The 19,362-nt window shown below is 37.3% G+C and overlaps 1 protein-coding gene across 2 annotated transcripts in view; it reads right to left on the bottom strand.

Moving 5' to 3' along the window:
• Nucleotides 1-18,647, bottom strand: part of LOC124720086 — a 105,913-nt gene extending 87,266 nt beyond the window's left edge. For both annotated transcript variants that reach the window (XM_047245365.1, XM_047245366.1), the window contains exons 1-2: nucleotides 18,393-18,647; nucleotides 8,471-8,532 (exon numbers count right to left, since the gene is read on the bottom strand). In XM_047245365.1, the coding sequence (XP_047101321.1) occupies nucleotides 8,471-8,524 (54 nt within the window). In that variant the 5' untranslated portion in view covers nucleotides 8,525-8,532; nucleotides 18,393-18,647. The remainder of the gene's footprint in view (nucleotides 1-8,470; nucleotides 8,533-18,392) is intronic.
• Nucleotides 18,648-19,362: the final 715 nt, after the last annotated feature.

Genomic DNA, 19,362 nt, shown 5'->3' with positions numbered 1-19,362 from the left:
AATATGTAAATGAATACACCTGTCATGCGCACGACCCACTGAAGTTGGTACAAACACACCAGGTACACGGCTTTTCCTCCTTTCGCGCCTGCAATGTTCGCCATGACTGTCTCAATGCAGGATTTTGCTCTGCTTGTAAAGCTGTATTACACAAATGATGACTGTGCACACCTTGTTCTGCAGAAGTTCCAGACACTGAAGGATTTGAAGAAAGGCGTTGGTCCGATGACTACCATGGGTCTGGAGAAAATTATTCGGAAATTCAAAAAGACAGGTTCTTTTGGTGTGAAACCTGGTAGATGGAGAAAACGAATTAATCTGACGTCAGTGGAAGCAGTGGCCACAGCAATGCAGGAGGAGACAAGTAGTGATGTGCAAACGCGTAGTGCATGGAGAATTGCCTGAACATTGGACATACCTGTGAGCATGGTGCGTAAAATCCTAAAAAACATCCTTCTTTGCGATCCATTAAAAATTACCCATGTGCACAAGTTGCTTCCTATTGACCTGTCAGCAAGACAGACCTTTGCTTTAGAATTTCTTGCTCGCATGGAGGTAGACGATGATTGGCCGTGAAAGATTTTGTGGGCAGACGAAGCCCACTTTCATCTAACAGGATATGTCAATACACAGAATTGTCGAATATGGGCAACAGAAAATCCATAGGCAAATCAACCAGTACCACTTCATCCTGAAAAGGTCACTGTGTGGTGCGGGTTTATGGCATCATTTATCATAGGGCCATATTATTTCGAAGAGATGTGTTTCCGGTCCTGTTACCTGTACCGTCACTGGTAAATGCTACGAGTGTCTTTCGCACAACCACGTCATTCCAGCTCTCCAACAGCATGGATGTGTGAATGGGATCATTTTAAGCAAGATGGTTCACCTCCGCACATTGCAAATCCAGTTAAGCTGCTGCTCAAGCGCCATTTCAGGAATGCTAGAATTATCAGCCATCATTTCCCTACAGGCTGGCCATCCCAATCACCTGATCTTAATCTGTGTGACTTCTGGCTGTGGAGCTATCTGAAAGATGTTGTGTTCAATGTTCTGATTGAAGACTTAGTTGCATTGAAGGCACGCATTGCCCAACACATTCTGAACGTGACCCTGGAAACACTTCGATCAGTTATGGAACATGCTGTTTTTCGATTTCAACTTGTTACAGAAAACAGTGGACAGCATGTTTTGTTAAAGTCACACGGAAATTAATAATGCGATTTGATTTTGATTGCAGTTTTAGCCTCAGGACGGTTAAAAACTGATCTGAGTGATGCTTTTTATGAGGTTTTTGGCCTCAGGAAAATTAAAAACCGATTTTTACCATCCAATATGATATGACCTTGCCGTGGTGGCTGGGCTTATGTAACTAGCAGTATCACATCTGTACACCCATGCACACTGAGTAGTACAGTTTGTTTAACGTCAAACTCACACCTTCGGCATTGTTGTACGATTCATTTATCATACTTTGCCAGACATATTAACAGCTGCCCTTTATCGCCAAACTGCAATAATAAACTACCCACAGCATTCTCACCAAAAGATGACGGACAGGATTTAAGCACTACAGGGCACCGCTGCACATTCTATGCCACGTGCAAAAGTACCTATCGTCGACATTTGGTAAGCAACAGATTGGTAGAGGTTCAACTGCCTTCAATCCTTTGAATTTCCAGCTGTGCGGACATTTAACATTTTGAGGACTGGGCACCTCTGGCGTCATTCAACAAACTCGTACTGTGCTTTTTCAAAGCCTTTTTAGAATTTTGTTTAGTAGATTCTACTGCGGAAAAATTATGTCAGGTTATTGCATTTGAAAGAAGATCTTTTCTCTGAGATACTGCAAAGAAACATAAGACCTACACAGTGATCATTTTTTATACTGAAATAAAAATAATGTGTTGTTTTAATAAAACAAAACATTTTTTTTCATCTTTTCTTTCCTTATTGCAGACAGAATTAGAAACTGGTGGTACTAAAAATAAATCTTTTTGAAAATATAGTTTTTATTGAAAACTACTTAGCATTAAAACTTTTGAAGGATTTTGGAAAGCAAAGTCCCACCTCACGTACTTCTCAATAGAACCTGGTACATTTTCTTGTCACTTTTCCAGATCATGCCTCGATTCATTCTGCACAAACGTAACATCTTCTCTGGGGCCTCTGTGACATTTCTGTAACCAGCTTCAGTATAGGAAAATATCTTCCATTGAGTCTGTTTACAAGTGAACCACCTTGTGGGAAAGCCTCCTTTGTGTATCAAAGCCACTTCAATTTAGTAATGAATTCAAGATGATGTCTACTAATAGGCAAATGAAGTTACAATTGTTATCATGAAAATGTGAAAAAAGCTTTATTCCACCACTTTATTTACTTCATCTCAAAAGGGTAGCAGCCCATTAGCTGGTCACTGCATTGTTTTTATTACAATGCAAAATACAGATTTTTCTGTTATTCCTAATGTTGCTACCAGCTTTTGGACAACTGGACTGTTAGCTAGCCCTTTTCCATTTTCCAGTAGTGTACTATAAGATCATTTTGAAAATAAATACAAAGCTTTTAGCAGACTACAATTGATGCATTTTTCCAATACATGTAATATCATGAGACACGGCGCGTTGCAACACGATGAACGTAAAAGCTGCAAAGCAAGTGATACACAATGTCTGGATTCCTCACCAGTCAATACAAGTGACAGGTGCTGCCATCTATGTTTTTTCATTATAGTACAGGCATCATAGGGTACCTTTATACACCCGACAGATGCAACACAAAATTTGGAATATATTAACAGAGCTGAGAAACAGCCAGCGGAGATACGTTGCTCGTCTTTTTCAAGCAAAATCTATGCGATGTACAAGCTACGTTGCTCTTCTTCAAAGTTTTAAAGATATTGGTGTATTCTGCAGCCATCAACAATGTGCACATGTGTAACACCAAATCTGAGCATGTGTCTACACAAATTTGTGACTCTGTGAGGAGGAGAGCTGAAGGGTGTGTGACAACAAATGGAAACCACAAGGAATGTTGGAAGTACAGGTGCCTGTTGTACGACAGCCTGGGGTGTAACTCGATTAATCTACATATACAACTATACTCTGCAAACCACTGCAAAGTGCATGGCAGAGGGTATGTTCCATAATAACAGTAATCAGGGTTTCTTTCTGTTCCACTTACGTATGAAGCACAGGAATAAATATAATTTTAATGTCTCTGTGCAGACTGTAATTGTTCTAATCTTATCCCCACAAGCCCTGTGTGAGCAATACATACGGGGTTGTAGCACATTGCTAAGATCATTGTTTAAAACCAGTTCTTGAAACTTCGTTAGTAGACTTTCTTGGGTATTTTACGTCTACCTTCAAGGGTCTGCCAGTTCAGTTCCTTCAGTAGCTCTGTGACTCTATCCCACATGTCAAACAAACCTGTGACCATTCGTGTTGCCCTTCTGCGTATATATTCAACATTCCCATTTAGTCCTATTGGTAAGGGTTTCACACACATCAGCAATATTCCAGAACTGGTTGTACGAGTGATTTGTAAGCAGTCCCCTTTGTAGACTGACTGCACTTCCCCAGTATTCTACCAATAAACCGAAATCTACTTCCTGTTTCACCCACGACTGATCCTATGTGATTATTTCATTTCATATTCCTACAGAGTGTCACACCCAGGTATTTGTATGAGTTGGCCGATTCCAATAGTGACTCACTGACATAATAGTCGTAGGATATTACATTTTTTTCACTATACGAAGTGTATAACTTTACATTTTTGAACATTTAAAGCAAGTCTCTATTGGTCCCTCATGGACAGGGGACATCAGCTGGTTAAGCAATTGTCAATATCAATGAAATACTCCAACAGCTGTGTAACTAAGATGATGATTTTTTTAAATTTTTTTTTTATTTTGACAACAACCAGTTTCAGCATTCCACTATGCCATCTTCAAAGCCATCATCTTTAAAGCAAGTTGCCAACCTTTGCAGTACTTTGACATCTTATCAAGATCTGACTGATGTTTATTCAGTATCTTTCATGTAGCACTCCATTATAGAGAACTGCAAATATGCAACATGAACAGCAACGGTCCTCACACACCACCCTGGAGCATACCCAAAGTTATTTCTACATCTGACGATGACTCTACAACCAAGATAATAACCTGCATCCTATGTACCAAAAGTCTTCAATCCAGTCACAAATTTCACTTGATATCCTATATAATCGTACTTTTGACAATAAAAATAGATGTGGTACTGAGTCAAATGCTTTTCAGAAATTAAGAGATACTGCATTACCTGCCTGCCTTGATCCAAAGCTTTCAGAATGTCATGTAACAGAAGTGTGACATGGGTTTCATGTGATCTGTGTGTGTTGCAGTCATGTTGATGGCAAAATTTTTGCTGTTTTGACTAGCAGTGCCCCCTGTAAAAATATGAGACGCTTTCTCCAATCAACCTGTACACAAATCAGAACAGATGAGATGGGCCGGTGCAGGACGACAGATGCTGAGAGGCGACCTTGGAGACTGCACTGGGTGAAGAAACCGGAAGGTGGTACTCACGACGGGCTGACCCCTCCATATAGTATGAGATTGGCTGGGCTACTGGTTACCCATATTTCAGGATCCTTATTGTTCTCTGGGTCCACAACCAGTTACACAATATCCAGAAGCTTTGTCCATCAGCAGTCTTTTTAAGCTGATCACTGCGCCATTTTAAGTGGAGTTCCATTTGATATGCCTACAAACTGTTACATCTAGGTATTCGAACAAGTTTACTGACTGAAATCGTGACTTGCTGGTATTTTAGTTGCAGTATACTATGTTTTTGCAAGTTATGAACTGCACAGTTTTAAATTTCTGAACATTCAAAGCAAGATGCAAATCTTAGCTCCAATTTGAAACCTTATCAAGATATGACTGAATATGTCTCCGCCTATTTTTCAGATAGATAACTACATTGCCTGCAACAAGTGTGAGGTTATTAATTTTGTCTGTAAGGTCATTTATACACAATATGGATAGTAAGGATCCTTAAACATTTTGATGGGGCATACCTCAAGTTACATCTATATCTGTGGACAAATCTATATCTACAACCATGTGCTCCATCCTCTCTACCGAAAAATCCTCAATACAGTTGATTAGTGACTACACAGAACATTATTTACAGATTTAATCTATTAGGTTATCTTTAATACTGTCCACCAGAGACTCTGCTGTCACACACCTCTGCTTGTAAGTTTTTGGACAGACTTCTCATTAACTTGATGCCCAATCTTCTTTTGCCAGGTTCATTAGTCTGTACGGTAAATTAAGTAACTGGTTCTTCCTCAACTTGAAATGTTTGTGAAGGAAAATGGTGGCCACATGAGTGATATCATTTTCAAGTGATAGGCATTTTAAATTGCAAGCATTGTGAATCCATGCTGTATTTATTTTATATCTTTGCGAATAAATTTGTATCACTAGCAGAGGTTTCAAAACTGCCTGTTTCCCTGCCACGTCTGTTACACGAGATGCAAGGATGTCATAACAGACAACTAGGTCTATTAGCTGAAAACATGATGATGATGTACATCTGTTTGACCCTCAACAAAAAATAAAGTAATGTACTGTATCTAAACAGACAGATAGACCCATTATTGTATGACTGCATGATTACAGAGCAATTACACCCATTAAATACCTAAGAGAATGCGGATGGAGGAATTTCAAGTGAAATGACCACACAAAACTAACTGCACGTAAGGCAGATGTCAGAATGAGATTCACTGGATGAATCCTCAGGATGTATGGGCCACCCAGAAGTGAAGTGCCTTACAAAACCTTCCTTCCACCAATACCCGAATACTGCTCATCTGTCTGTGATCCTTACACCTAAAATTGATAGTAAACAGAGAAGATGCAAAGAAGTGCATTTTTAGATTACACATATGCTCAACAAACTCCAGTAGTGGGTGCTGCAAGAGTGGTGCTGAGTTTCACGGTGAGGTTTACAGATAAAGTCCTGAGGTTTGTATTGCTCATTCTGTAAATACATACTATACAAGACCATGTTGTCCACATTGCACAATTTAAGAATATTTATTTGTTTTTGGATGGAGTAGACTATCTTTTACATAATTCTAAGTTCTGTGAGAATGAAAAATTATTTAAAGGAAAATTCATTTCCCAACATAAGTAACCCTGTCCTTTTTCAGATTCAAAGCCACCTTCCTCGACGAGGGTGTGTCACATTACGATAATGCTGCCTCTCTCCACTCGAAGAAGTTACAAAATGTTTATTTCAATTTCTGACGGTTTGAGTTAGTCAATTAAGATGAGTTCGATTAAGAACAGTGATTGTTAGCAAATCATCAATAGCATGGTTTATTACCACAATTATTAGTAATTTCAAACATTTTTTAAGATACTTGGCTTTAGTGCTATTGTGCATGTCACCGTACAACACTGATCACTTTGCAATTCTCAAAGCAAACAAAATGCGATACGAATAACAAAAGAAAATCAGCAAATACAACCGAGCAATGTCAGTAAGCACATTGTCTGAACTCAACTCAACTTATTCCCACTCACTATCACATAAATAATGCAGTGTGAATAATTACAGTGAATTCTTTCTTACGAAAGGGCATGTCTCACGTGAACACAGTTAGCAAGCACGTGCGACCCATGCTGACAAGAGCATCATCTCAATCCAACTGCTATGCTCGGACTAACTGTTGCACCATGCCAAGCACTAGTGCCCAGCAACAAAAATCACACTCATAGCCAGCAGGAAGTGATTACTGTGGAATTCTTACCTCAGCTAAACAAGAGGTAGCTGGAACACACACACTCTGCAATGAAGTAGATCGATACATTTATGAACAAACGTTACAAACAATGGCAAATACCTTGATGTGCGAGAATCTAAGATCGTCAAACCCCTGTTGCACTGAAGCCCTCATTCAAACCTTGTCCCCCAAAACCAAATGACAAGTAGCAACACCTACACTTTAAAAGTTATCACCATATCCACATCAAATGCCCCCCCCCCCCCCCGACAGACTGGCAAGCTGTCCTACAACTACCCCTACAGGCATTATTCACAAACTAATGCCCTCCTGTCAGAAGCACCCTCATCACCTAGGATCTGATATGCCTCCACTGAACATACCACACACACTCCGATTGAGCCCTGAAATTGGATACCCTCCCTTTTGTATCCCACCTACTCCACCCAGTGTTGGCATCCATCGCTCTGGTCGCCTCTGTAACTTAACAGTCAGACTCTACAACAATGTCACATGATTATCCACACCTTGATGTTGCCACCCTGCAATATTGTCCTGTCCCAAACACCTGTTGTTAACTGTATGATTAGTTATGATAAAATGACTGGAAACATCACATTGGTGGTTAAAAAATTATTGTAGCTTGAATATTATTAAAGTATGCCAAGGCAATGGCACACTGAGAATCCACAATGTTCTTGGTACAATTTGTTACAATTGTCAGTTAATAACACACCTATGTTTAACACTTTCAGGAGATGCTAAGATGCAAATTAAGATCATGTAACACTCACGGCTGGTATACCACAATGGGTAGCGTCACAGAATTCTAAGGTGTATGTCAATGTGTCACTGGTCTGCGCCTCCCTGGAGCCAATTTTTTTTTTACTGACAGTGGCGTTTCTTAGCAGGTTCTGATACTTTCTTGTTAAATTAATAAAAGTATGTTCTCCAATATCCCATGTCATGCACTTTCTGGGAAGTCAGTTTGTTTGCTTGTTTGGTTTTAGCTACAAAACAGCATGCACTACTTACACGTTCTTGTTTTAAGTGTATTCCACATATTGTAGTGATTCTTGCTGAAGAAACAGTGATCAAGTACGAATGGCCTTAGGATTTTACTAAACAGTAAGAATAACAAAATCATTTTTATCTTACATGGAGAATTATTGTAAATTTGTATCACACTACTTGTAATGGAACTTTTGTACACCACCATTCTTACTGACTGAACATGGTACATTCCTTTTTGCCTTACAACATTTTCATGGATATTAAAGTTTTTATTTATGTATACTACAGACAAAACAAGACTAGCCTATGGACAAGGGAGTAACTGTCCATTTTAACAGAGCTAACATAGCAAATCTATGCTCATCCCTTTAATAATCAATATGATGTGCGAGCGAGACGCAGCCAACAACAGCCACTGGAGCGCACTGCAATCGCATATATCACATCGAGGAACACATGCCATACGCACAAGTTACATTGTTTCTGAGTTTTCAGCAGCAAGCTGAACTTGGAACACTCAATGTTGACATTCGAAACCACAGTCTGTGTGTAACAGTTTTAAAAGCTACTCCACTGGTAAGTATGGGACAATAATGATCCAAACTAATTATCTCCATAAAGAGATATAAAAAATTAATAATTAAAAAAAATATTATGACTTACTTACACTTGGAAACCTTGTCGGCTCTGGCACTTCTCTCGGAAGCAGTTTGTCATCCATATTAGTGCCTGTAAGGAAAGGGACACATTAGAGACAAAGGCCAGTAATTTTAATTACAATTCTAGAAACTGAATCTGTGCCAGGTAGAACACACAATTCTCCTGCACTTGTGTATGCATGCACCTCTCCCTACCTCTCCCCCACAAATAAACAGTTCAATAACCGAGCGAGTTGCCTCATTTAGCACTATCAGTATATGCAGTAAAAACATACTGATACTTACTTAGAATATTGTAAAAAGTAAATTAAGAACTACAAAAAATGAAAATCATGACTAAAATAACTTCAATGATCCTGGTCTCACCTTGAAATAAAACAACAATCTTATTCCACCAGTTTCAAGATATGAATGTGCAATGCAGAGATTAACAATTCCAGAACTGGCCTATGATGAATACTGACTTATTTAACTGCCTCTCACTATGGCTATCATAAACAGCTTTCCACAGAGAAATCAACACGAGGCCTCAAAAGTGAAGAGCTGGCAGAGCTAAGCAAGAAAAATTAGGCTGTTGGTGCATACTGTGGCTCTCACAAAGCCTTGCAACTGGGGGAGGGAGGGGTGGGGCGTGGGGACAGAACGGGAGGAGGGGGAGTGGTGGTGCAATACAGCTGAACAAAAGGATTTATTCCAAAAGCTAGCATGTTTTCCTTCATTTTCGGTTTGTCTGTCAATGACTCAAGGCTGTTCTTCTTCAGTGAGTTGTCTCCCTTACCCCTACAGAGATAAAATATTCTTTATATCTGCAGCCATTTTTTCTCAGTTGCTACTTCAGTTATGCTTCATTATACAGGCTGTTACAAAAAGGTACGGCCAAACTTTCAGGAAACATTCCTCACACACAAAGAAAGAAAATATGTTATGTGGACATGTGTCCGGAAATGCTTACTTTCCATGTTACAGCTCATTTTATTAGTTCTCTTCAAATCACATTAATCATGGAATGGAAACACACAGCAACAGAATGTACCAGCGTGACTTCAAACACTTTGTTACAGGAAATGTTCAAAATGTCCTCCATTAGCGAGGATACGTGCATCCACCCTGCGTCGCACAGAATCCCTGATGCGCTGATGCAGCCCTCAAGAATGGCGTATTGTATCACAGCCGTCCACAATACGAGCACGAAGAGTCTCTACATTTGGTACCGGGTTTGCGTAGTCAAGAGCTTTCAAATGCCCCCATAAATGAAAGTCAAGAGGGTTGAGGTCAGGAGAGCGTGCAGGCCACGGAATTGGTCCGCCTCTACCAATCGGTCGGTCACCGAATCTGTTGTTGAGAAGCGTACGAACACTTCGACTGAAATGTGCAGGAGCTCCATCGTGCACGAACCACGTGTTGTGTCATACTTGTAAAGGCACATGTTCTAGCAGCACAGGTAGAGTATCCTGTATTAAATCATGATAACGTGCTCCATTGAGCGTAGGTGGGAGAACAAACTAAAATGAGCTCTAACACGGAAATTAAGCATTTCCGGACACAAGTCCACATAACATCTTTTCTTTATTTGTGTGTGAGGAATGTTTCCTGAAAGTCTGGCCGTACCTTTTTGTAACACCCTGTATACATATGAAAAATCAGTCTTTTGCAACTGAATGTTTTATTTGTGTGTACTAAATAAGTAAGAGCACTTTCAGTGTGCCAAAGTATATATTATGGGCAGTGCAGTGTTTAAATGCAGCCTAAAAAAAAAAGGAAGAAATCTCTACTATGTGCACCTAGCACATGCAAAAGAATGTATGGATATGTGACAAGGACATAAAAATGAATACCATTGAGGACGTCCAGCATGAATAGGCAAAATATGTTTGGTACATCTAAATAAGAATGATTTTTTTTCTTGTCTACAAGATAAAGCACATGGAAATAAAATTTGTCAAAGTAAAATTTGCCAAACCCTGAAAAAGTGGACCCCATACTAGGCAGGCTAAATATTACAGAAAAGAAAAAAGAAACACAGATAAACTAATTAAGCAGCTCAGTTCAAAGCGTTTCATCATTAGAAGCATCTCTCATCTCTCACTGTGTTGTTCTGAAGACAAGAGTGTTTTCTCATTTTCCCACTGTCACTACCTGTTGTCTTGTGGACTTACTATATACACTGGGGGAGTGCACCTACAGTAATTAAGCAAAATGTTTGTACAACAGCAAGTAGTATAACTACTGAATAAATTAGATAACTGTACATCTTACACAAGGCTTGACACTCAATTCCCAATACGTTTACTCCCAAATGGTTGTTGTTGCTGACAATAAAAATCAGATTTAGCTGAAATGTTTCTTACACAGTCACAATAAAGACATGACAACAATTTTCATCTAGACTTTGCCTGGTTGTGTACTATGATGGAAGATATTCAACAAATTCCAATCTAACATAAAGAAAGAAACTGGAAATCCCTGCCAATTCAAAAGAAAATTAAAAACATACCTCATTAACTACTCTTTCAACTATCTGAATATCTAGGTTCAGTGATATGTTAGCCATATAGTAAATATTAGTGTTTGTGATAAAGCTGTATGACAAGTAATACTGTACTATAAATAACACTCAGTATTTATGGATGTAAAAATATTTTCTTTGAAAAATGCTTTGTAATAGTAATGATAATAATGAATAGTAAGCTGCCGAAAGCCAAAGCTACATATTAAAAATTAGGAAGTAGCAGCTTCTTCCAAAATAGCAGCTTTCGTTCCAGTGCCTTGGATTAAAGTCAGGTGGTATTAATATGAACAGTGTTTAGTATAGGGATAGTTTATTGTTAGCAAAGTATACACATTAAGTTTCTTTGACTCACCTCCATTTTGGTAAAATTTACCGGTATGCCTCGACATGTTTCTGTCCTAAAGATTCTCTTTCTCGACAAGATCTGCAGAATGTGACCAACCAATGCAAACTTTTCATTTCGGATGCACCAGAAGCTTAGTTTCAAAAACCATATTTAGTTCAGTGAAAGCACAACAGAATATGTTCACTATTCCATTTACTTCTTTCACTGTCAAACTTTCATTAACTACAAAACATCACAGACAGAAAGTGTGACTTCATTTTCAATTTGTACCGTTAACTTCTCAATGTGTGGATTACACATTATTCCTGTCCCATTATTATTGGCACTCTGTCTCTTACGTAGATGGGACCAGTGTGATCAGCTTGGCGTGGTATTTATAAACCCAAAGAAATTTGTAAGTAACAAATGTCTGGGTGTAGATTGTGTACATCTAAATAGGCTATTCTCAGTGACTGAGTAAAATGTTTTTCGACATTTGCAAAATCATCAATTATCAGGGAAACTGACAGTGTGTGGAATGGATGTTAAAAACAAAAGAATCAACTGCAAATAAAAAATGTAGATATATTCGAACATATGATTTACTTAAAAGCTTTCAAAACAGTGATAAACATTTTCTAATGTATTCAAATATAAATGGTATAGCCTCAGATTTGTTGTAACCCAAGTATTCTAAAACTGATGAACTTCCAAGTTTTACTTTCAGAATGTTCAAATTTAAACATTGGCTGACAAAGGCAGTATAGAAATTCTAAACAAAATTGAACATTTTACACTTGTCAGTAGTTTTTGTGGAGGTAAAAGGTCTCATGGGGGCTGCTGCATGCTTCTAAATGACTCAATAAATTTTAAAGACAGTGAGTTCAATTGTTTGAATGAGGAAGGTAATTTTGAAAGTTGTGCTGTGGAACGAATTGATTTAAATACTGTATCTCTTTACAGAATTCCTGGAAATGCTGTAACAAAATTCTTTTTATCTAAATTTCAATGTCTATTAGAAAGACTTCCGAAAACCAGAAAGAAAGAAAAAAATAGTAATTGCAGCCAACTTTAATATAAATGTATTAAATCAGAATAATGACATTGTAAATCTTTGTCACTTAATTCAGAAACATGCTTTTAATTTAAATTTCACTTAAAGTACTAGAAGAAATAGCCACTCTGAAACACATATTATCAGTTTCCAAAAATAGGAAAACCAAACCGTGTGAAAACATGTTTTGAAAGGAAAGAGAATGTAAATATATTCTCTAAAAAACTATAAACAGGCTTCTAGATAATAGTGTGTCAAGTGAAAAAAATTTCAAAACATTCCTAAATGGTTTCCTAGATTTTTCAACTAAACTTTCCCCCTCAAGCCTGGCAACAAAGAGTGGCCAACAAAATAAACTGGATTACACAAGGAATAAAAGTTTCTAGTTCCAGGAAAAGACAACTTCACAATGAGTTAAAACATGACAAAAATTCTGACTAAAGAGATATAAGAATACATTCAAAAAAGTTGTACAGGCAGCAAGAAAATTGGATAACAACCTGTTTATTAGTAAACATGAAAATAAATCAAGGCCTATTTCAGATGTTGTCAAATCTGTTAAAACATTCAAAAGAATTATCCCAAAAGATGTAGAAGATGCTGCAGTGCCTTTAAAAAACAAGAAATCAGCTGGGTGGGATGAAATTCCAACCACTGTAGTCAAGGCTGTTTATAACATCATTTCTTATCCATTGGCTGAAATTATTAATCAGACATTTGAGGCAGGATATTTCCCAGATGTGTTAAAATATGCTGAAATAAGACCATTGTTCAAGAAAGGCTCAACAGATGACATGGGAAACTGCTGCACTATTTCCCTGATGCCAGTTTCTGCTAAGGTGATAGAAAGGATTATTGCAAAACATCTTGAAAACTTTCTTATATAAAATGACGTTATACTTAAAAATCAATTTGGATTTCCAAAAGGGAAAAATACAATAAACACTATCAGGGAAATCACTGAAAAGACAAGCTCTGCTTTAGACAAGGGTAAAAAGGTCACAGATATTTTTTGTGATTTGACCAAAGGTTTTGACTCTGTCAGTTACTTGCTATTTCTACACAAGTTAGAGAGAGATGGGACCGTGGACAGGGCATTACAGTGGTTCAAATCTTATTGGTCAGAAAAAAAAACCAGGGACTTATACTAAATTCAAACAGGAAAATATCATTCTCAGACTGGGTTAGGTTAGGTTAGTGTTGTTTAACATCCCGTCGACAACAAGGTCATTAGAGATGGAGCGCTAGCTCGGGTTAGGGAAGGATGGGGAAGGAAATCGGCCATGCCCTTTGAAAGGAACCATCCCGGCATTTGCCTGAAACGATTTAGGGAAATCACGGAAAACCTAAATCAGGATGGCTGGAGACGGGATTGAACCGTCGTCCTCCCGAATGCGAGTCCAGTGTGCTAACCACTGCGCCACCTCGCTCGGTCTCGGACTGGAAAAAGATTTGTACAGTGGTCTCAAAGGCCTTAATTTTTTAGCCTTATCTTTTTCTGCTGTACATAAATGATTTACCTTTAAGCATTGATGTTCACTCCGGTTTATTCACAGATGATACCTCAGTTTTAATAGAAAATAACAATTTTGAACAAATTCACGATACTGGGGATAAAATAATGGGAAACCTAGACCGATGGTTTCAGTAAAATGGATTAAAACTTAAGTCACAAAAACACAATCAGTGCAGTTCAGTGCTAAAGCATCATCAGCATCTCCCATGAAAAAAGTGCACAGCAATCAGGAAATGACTGAAGCAAGTTATGTAAAATTTCTAGGTCCAAATCTTGACAAAAATTTAAACTGGACAGCACATGCAGACTTCTTAGCAAACAAACTAAACAGCCTACCTAATGCGATGAACATTTTATCTGGTTCCACCCTTATGGATACCAGGAACATAGTCTACCACAGCTACTTTAAGAGTACGGATATAATTCGATATGGAATAATTTTCTGAGGAAGTCTGCGAACAGCCCAAGATTAATTACACTACTTCTTCTTCTTTCGTTTCACCCTCTTTGGGGTACGCTGGATCAATCATTTCTTTGTGCGTTGTTCTTTTCTTAGGGCCCAGTATTTCTTCATTCTTTCTGATCTTCTTCTCCTCTCTTCTTCCGAGATGAAGGATTTGGACTTTTGTGTGGATTTGTCTTGGAACCTTATGTTTTCATCTTTAGTAATTAATTTAGCAGTTCGATCAATAAGTGAATTTTCTGAAATATTTAATTCCACTAGGTCTTTCTCAGTTTCTTTAAACCAGTTGGGCTTCGTTTTTCGGTTACGGAAGAAGTCAAAGATTTGTTTAGTTAATCTGTTGGAATTCATTCTGAGAAGATGACCATAAAAATTTATTCTCCTTTTTCGCATAGAATCTGAAAGTTTTTCAATTTTCTTGTAGAGAGTTTCATTTTTAATGTATATAATCTTATTGTCTTGAAATTTTGGCCCAATGATTTTTCTTAAAATTTTTCTTTCCTTTATCTCAAGTTTCTCCATTTGGCCTTTGAAATTCATGTTAAGTGTTTCTGCTGCATACAGTGCTTCTGGCTTAATCACTGTCTTGTAATGTGTAATTTTGGACCCCCATGAAAGGGATTTTTTGTTGTATGTATTTTTTGTTAGTTGGAAGGCCAATTCATGTTTATTTTTTCTGGATTCCATTGCTTTGCTTTCCCCAGCATTCCAAGTAATCCATTCTCCGAGATATTTGAATTCTTTTACTATTTCAATCTTCTGTTCTTGAGCTTTGATGTATTTACATGAGTGCTTGATGTTTGTCAATATCTTAGTTTTTTCAGAGGAGATGTGAAGACCAATTTTAGCTGCTTGTTTCTTTAGTTCAAGGATTTGCTCCCGTGCTTCTTCCATTGTTTCAGCAAACAGGGCCATATCATCTGCAAAAGCAATGCAATTTACTTTAAGGTTCTTCTTTTTGCAACCCAGTCTTATACCACTCTCAATATTTGTGTTCCATTCTCTGACTACTTTCTCAAGAGCACAATTGAACAGCAACGGTGAGAGCCCATCACCCTGTCGCACTCCCGTTTTTATTTCAAAGGGTTCCGATAGTTCGCCCATAAATTTAACTTTCGAAAATGTATTTGTAAGGGTCGCTTTTATAATATTAGTTGTTTTCTTATCCAAACCCATTTCTTCCAGGACTGATAACAGAGATTCTCTATCAATCGAATCATATGCTTTTTTGAAATCAATGAAGGAGATTACGTATGTCTTTGCCCTTGATTTTTGGTAAGCCATGATGTTTTTGAGGTTTAGTATTTGTTCCGAACATGATCTACCCTTTCTAAAACCTCCCTGGTATTCCCCGATTTGTGGATCCAATTGCGGCTCTGCCCTGTTCAAAAGGACTTTAGAAAGAATCTTGTACGTTATATCCAGCAGTGATAGTCTGTAATTGTTGGGGTCTGTCTTCAAACCTTTCTTGTGGATAGGGTGGATGAGAGCTGTTCTCCATTACACTTCATAAGAGAATTATAAGAAACATGGGTTTAGTTCAAAAAAGAACATTGTATCGCCCATTATTTAAAAAATTAAAAATATTCAACATTCCTTCTCTGTACATATACGAAATTTTTATTTTCATACATAAAAATCAAAACTCACTTGACAATTTTCATTTTAACCACAATTACAGTACTCGTCACAGACACAGTATCACCCTTCCCTCTCATAATTTACAACTTTACACTCAAAGACCACTGTACAAGGGCTTAAAAATTTACAATAAACTAAATAACACAAATCTGTTAAATATGGAGTTGGACCCACTAAAAACATTGTTATTTAATACACTAATGGAAAAATGTTGTTATTCAATCGAAGAATTAATGCAGGACACTTTGGCAATTTGAAAATAAAAGAAACAATAAAGATTACGTATTGTATAATAAATTGTTAATATATCGTATTTATTGTATTGCAAGCTGCAAAATGACCATAAGTGTTATATATGTTCTTGTTAAAATGTTCATGTCTGAAAATTCAGAAATGTCTGCTTAAATATGTTAATTATTATTAGCTTTTTTTTTAAGTAATTTGATGCGCCTCCAGTACAAAAATCTTTGATTTGTCACTACATTCTACACGTTTTCACATTTACAACAGAGGCAGAGAGTAGAATGTCACAGCTGGCTAAGAAATGGGAGCACCTACCAGCTGTCATGTGAGCAACAAATGGTATGAGGTGTCACCTATGGCAGTGACAGATTTAAACAAATTTAATGCAAACCCTTGACACTGCATACAAATAGCGTGCGCGCCCACACACACACACACACACACACACACACACACAGGTTTTCAAGTATTAAAAAACCTACCAAAACACATTAAATGTCGGGTCGATAAGGTGATTGAGTTTAAACTGATTTAAAGAAGTTTCTGTTGGGCAACTCCTTATACTCCACTGAAGATATTTGTCACAGAAAATACCGAATACAATATTTTTGATCATTCGAGAATTGGCATTGCAAAACTACAGTCATTTCTAACATAATGTCTTAACAATATTTTGCATTTAACTTAGATAATACATGCACCTTTGACTTCTTTCCACAGCTCTGAGACACCTCTCCACAGGATCTGTGGTCTATGAGTAACATAAAGGATTACTCCGAAAGAGAATATAAGTGTGTTCTACTCCAGCAACCCACCCGAGATCAAAGTGCCTGAGATCTCTTGTCCCAACTCTGCTGAGTACAACTCTCACTCAGACAGCCACTACAGGGATCAAAGGCTTCACAGCCAACATATTCCACTTAGGGCCTACAGCAGTAGCAGAAGTGCTGTCCAATCCTGAGCAGATCCGTGTATCCTCATACCAGAAATTCTAAGACAGTCAGCACATTTTTTTAGACACATCTGGACACCTTAAAAGTGCAACTAGCCTATATTGTAATATCATTAACAAACATTGCACAAGAAAATGCATAATGGCTTGAGTATGATAGTGTTCTGCCTCAAAACCTTGGCTCTGATGACTGACAGGTCTGTCATATGGCCTGGGGTTTACGTTAGTTGGAAAATAACAGTCAGGTGGAAATATAAATAAATGCAGGCTGCCACTAGACAGAGTCCCCAACTTTCTTCTTTCTGGACTAATTCCTACTGATAGTTACACAGATGAGAGAACCATGAAATTCTTTAGCCCAATACAATTTAAAAAAGGGCAATGGCCATGGCACCAATATATTTTAATTCTCGATAACAAACCGTTTCTCCTTGACACCTCCTGCTACTGTGTATAACTATCTCTGCCAACATAATTTGTAAAGGGTGGTGGCTAGGAGTTAATAACTCAATCTCAATATATTAAAAAAAAAAAAGAGAAAAACAGCTCTTTAAAAATTAAGTTATGGTGCGCTTGTAAAATTAATCGTTCCACATCATTATGATTTATGGTACAAAGGAACCATGGAGCAGGAACCCAGCAAGCAAACAAATAACATGCATATATATTATAAAATCAACTTAAAATGCACATACACCTCTTGGCAGTACGGGTAGTTTTAGAGCAAACACCTATTTATGACTCCTAAGCAACAAATATCTCCTTGGTGTCATTTGGGAGGAGTGCTGGGAGTAAGATTCAAATAACGGCAAAATTAAACAGACTATTTTCGTCCCATCTAACGTCGTTTTAACTAAGAAGAACAACACTGCAACATGCACCGAAAAACTTGTCAAATACTCAACAAGAAGAAGTTCCCGAAATTTTCATTAATTGTTGTATAATATTATATACACGTAAACACAATTATCGAGCGCTGGGATAACTTTCCTGTCCGTAGAGCTTAAAACAAAAGGAAAGAATATTTGCATCATTAAACTGTTAGCAAATAACCCCCTGCACTCGAAGAACTCGTGTTTATAACAAAGTAGTTACCAAAATTAATTTGGCAACATCACTACTTATTCTCTCAACATAAAAAATATGCAGCAATTTGAAATTATTACTGTCTTCCAACAGCTTCAAACAGTTATGGATATGCGAAATTTCATAGTTCCTCATTCTTACCTGGGGCTTCTTATAAATATAAATAAAATTCTAACACAGATTTATATATCTTCGGCGCACTTCTGAAACGATAGACGGATGTCGAACAACTGCACGTTACGTAACAATATTTGTTCTTGCAGCACACCGATTACTTTATTATGACAACCAAAAACTTGTTCTATTACTGTTATTAAAGAGAGCTACAGTATTATTTGTTTTAATAACCAAATCCAATTCAAACACTAAAATTAACGCGCCAAACATGTTAACACACCACAGTACACCACCATTCCATTGCCAACATAGAAGCATTTGAAAATGAAAAGTCCGTAAAATATTTTCAGTGTACACAATCACGTAATGATTATTATACAAAATAGTAGCTAGAGAAACTTATATCGGAGAAATTTAATTCATATGGAGAACGGCATTCACACATACGTCCCACCTAATTAAAAATAATAATAACTTATCGTCATTATATTATAACATCAATTGATATTAACCGGATATAAAACGAGTTTATCACCTCAAACATCCAGAGTCCTAATTATTAGATGCCAATGTGGAAAATTCCATTTTTATAGCGTCTCTGAAACTTTTTGATGTTTCGATGTTGGCAGTTTACTATCGTGCGAAACTCTGCCACTAGTTCAGTACTCATTTGTTTTTAGGCCGCAGCTGGAGTTGTGCACACTAATTTTAGGAACTAAATAAAGCTTTCGATTTAAACTTCTACTCTCGCCTATCTGTTGAAAAACGGTGGATACATTAGTTTGCAATTTATTATTACTATTAATGTTTATGATACACGTTGTAAATAACATAATATTTTCCGAGAGTTTTGTTTTAGCTTTTCTTTGCTTAATGCTGTTAATTTTCTGCATTAATGTTTTTATGGCTGTTTTATAAAGTATTTCGCGTCTGGCACACATCAACTTTATTGTTTCAATTTTATCCCTGCTGATACTATCGTGAAGGTTAGACT

The sequence above is a fragment of the Schistocerca piceifrons genome, chromosome 11, assembly GCF_021461385.2.
Source record: "Schistocerca piceifrons isolate TAMUIC-IGC-003096 chromosome 11, iqSchPice1.1, whole genome shotgun sequence".
Lineage (NCBI taxonomy): Eukaryota > Metazoa > Arthropoda > Insecta > Orthoptera > Acrididae > Schistocerca > Schistocerca piceifrons.
Note: the sequence above shows the minus strand (reverse complement) of the source record. Positions and strands in the feature narration are given on the sequence as shown.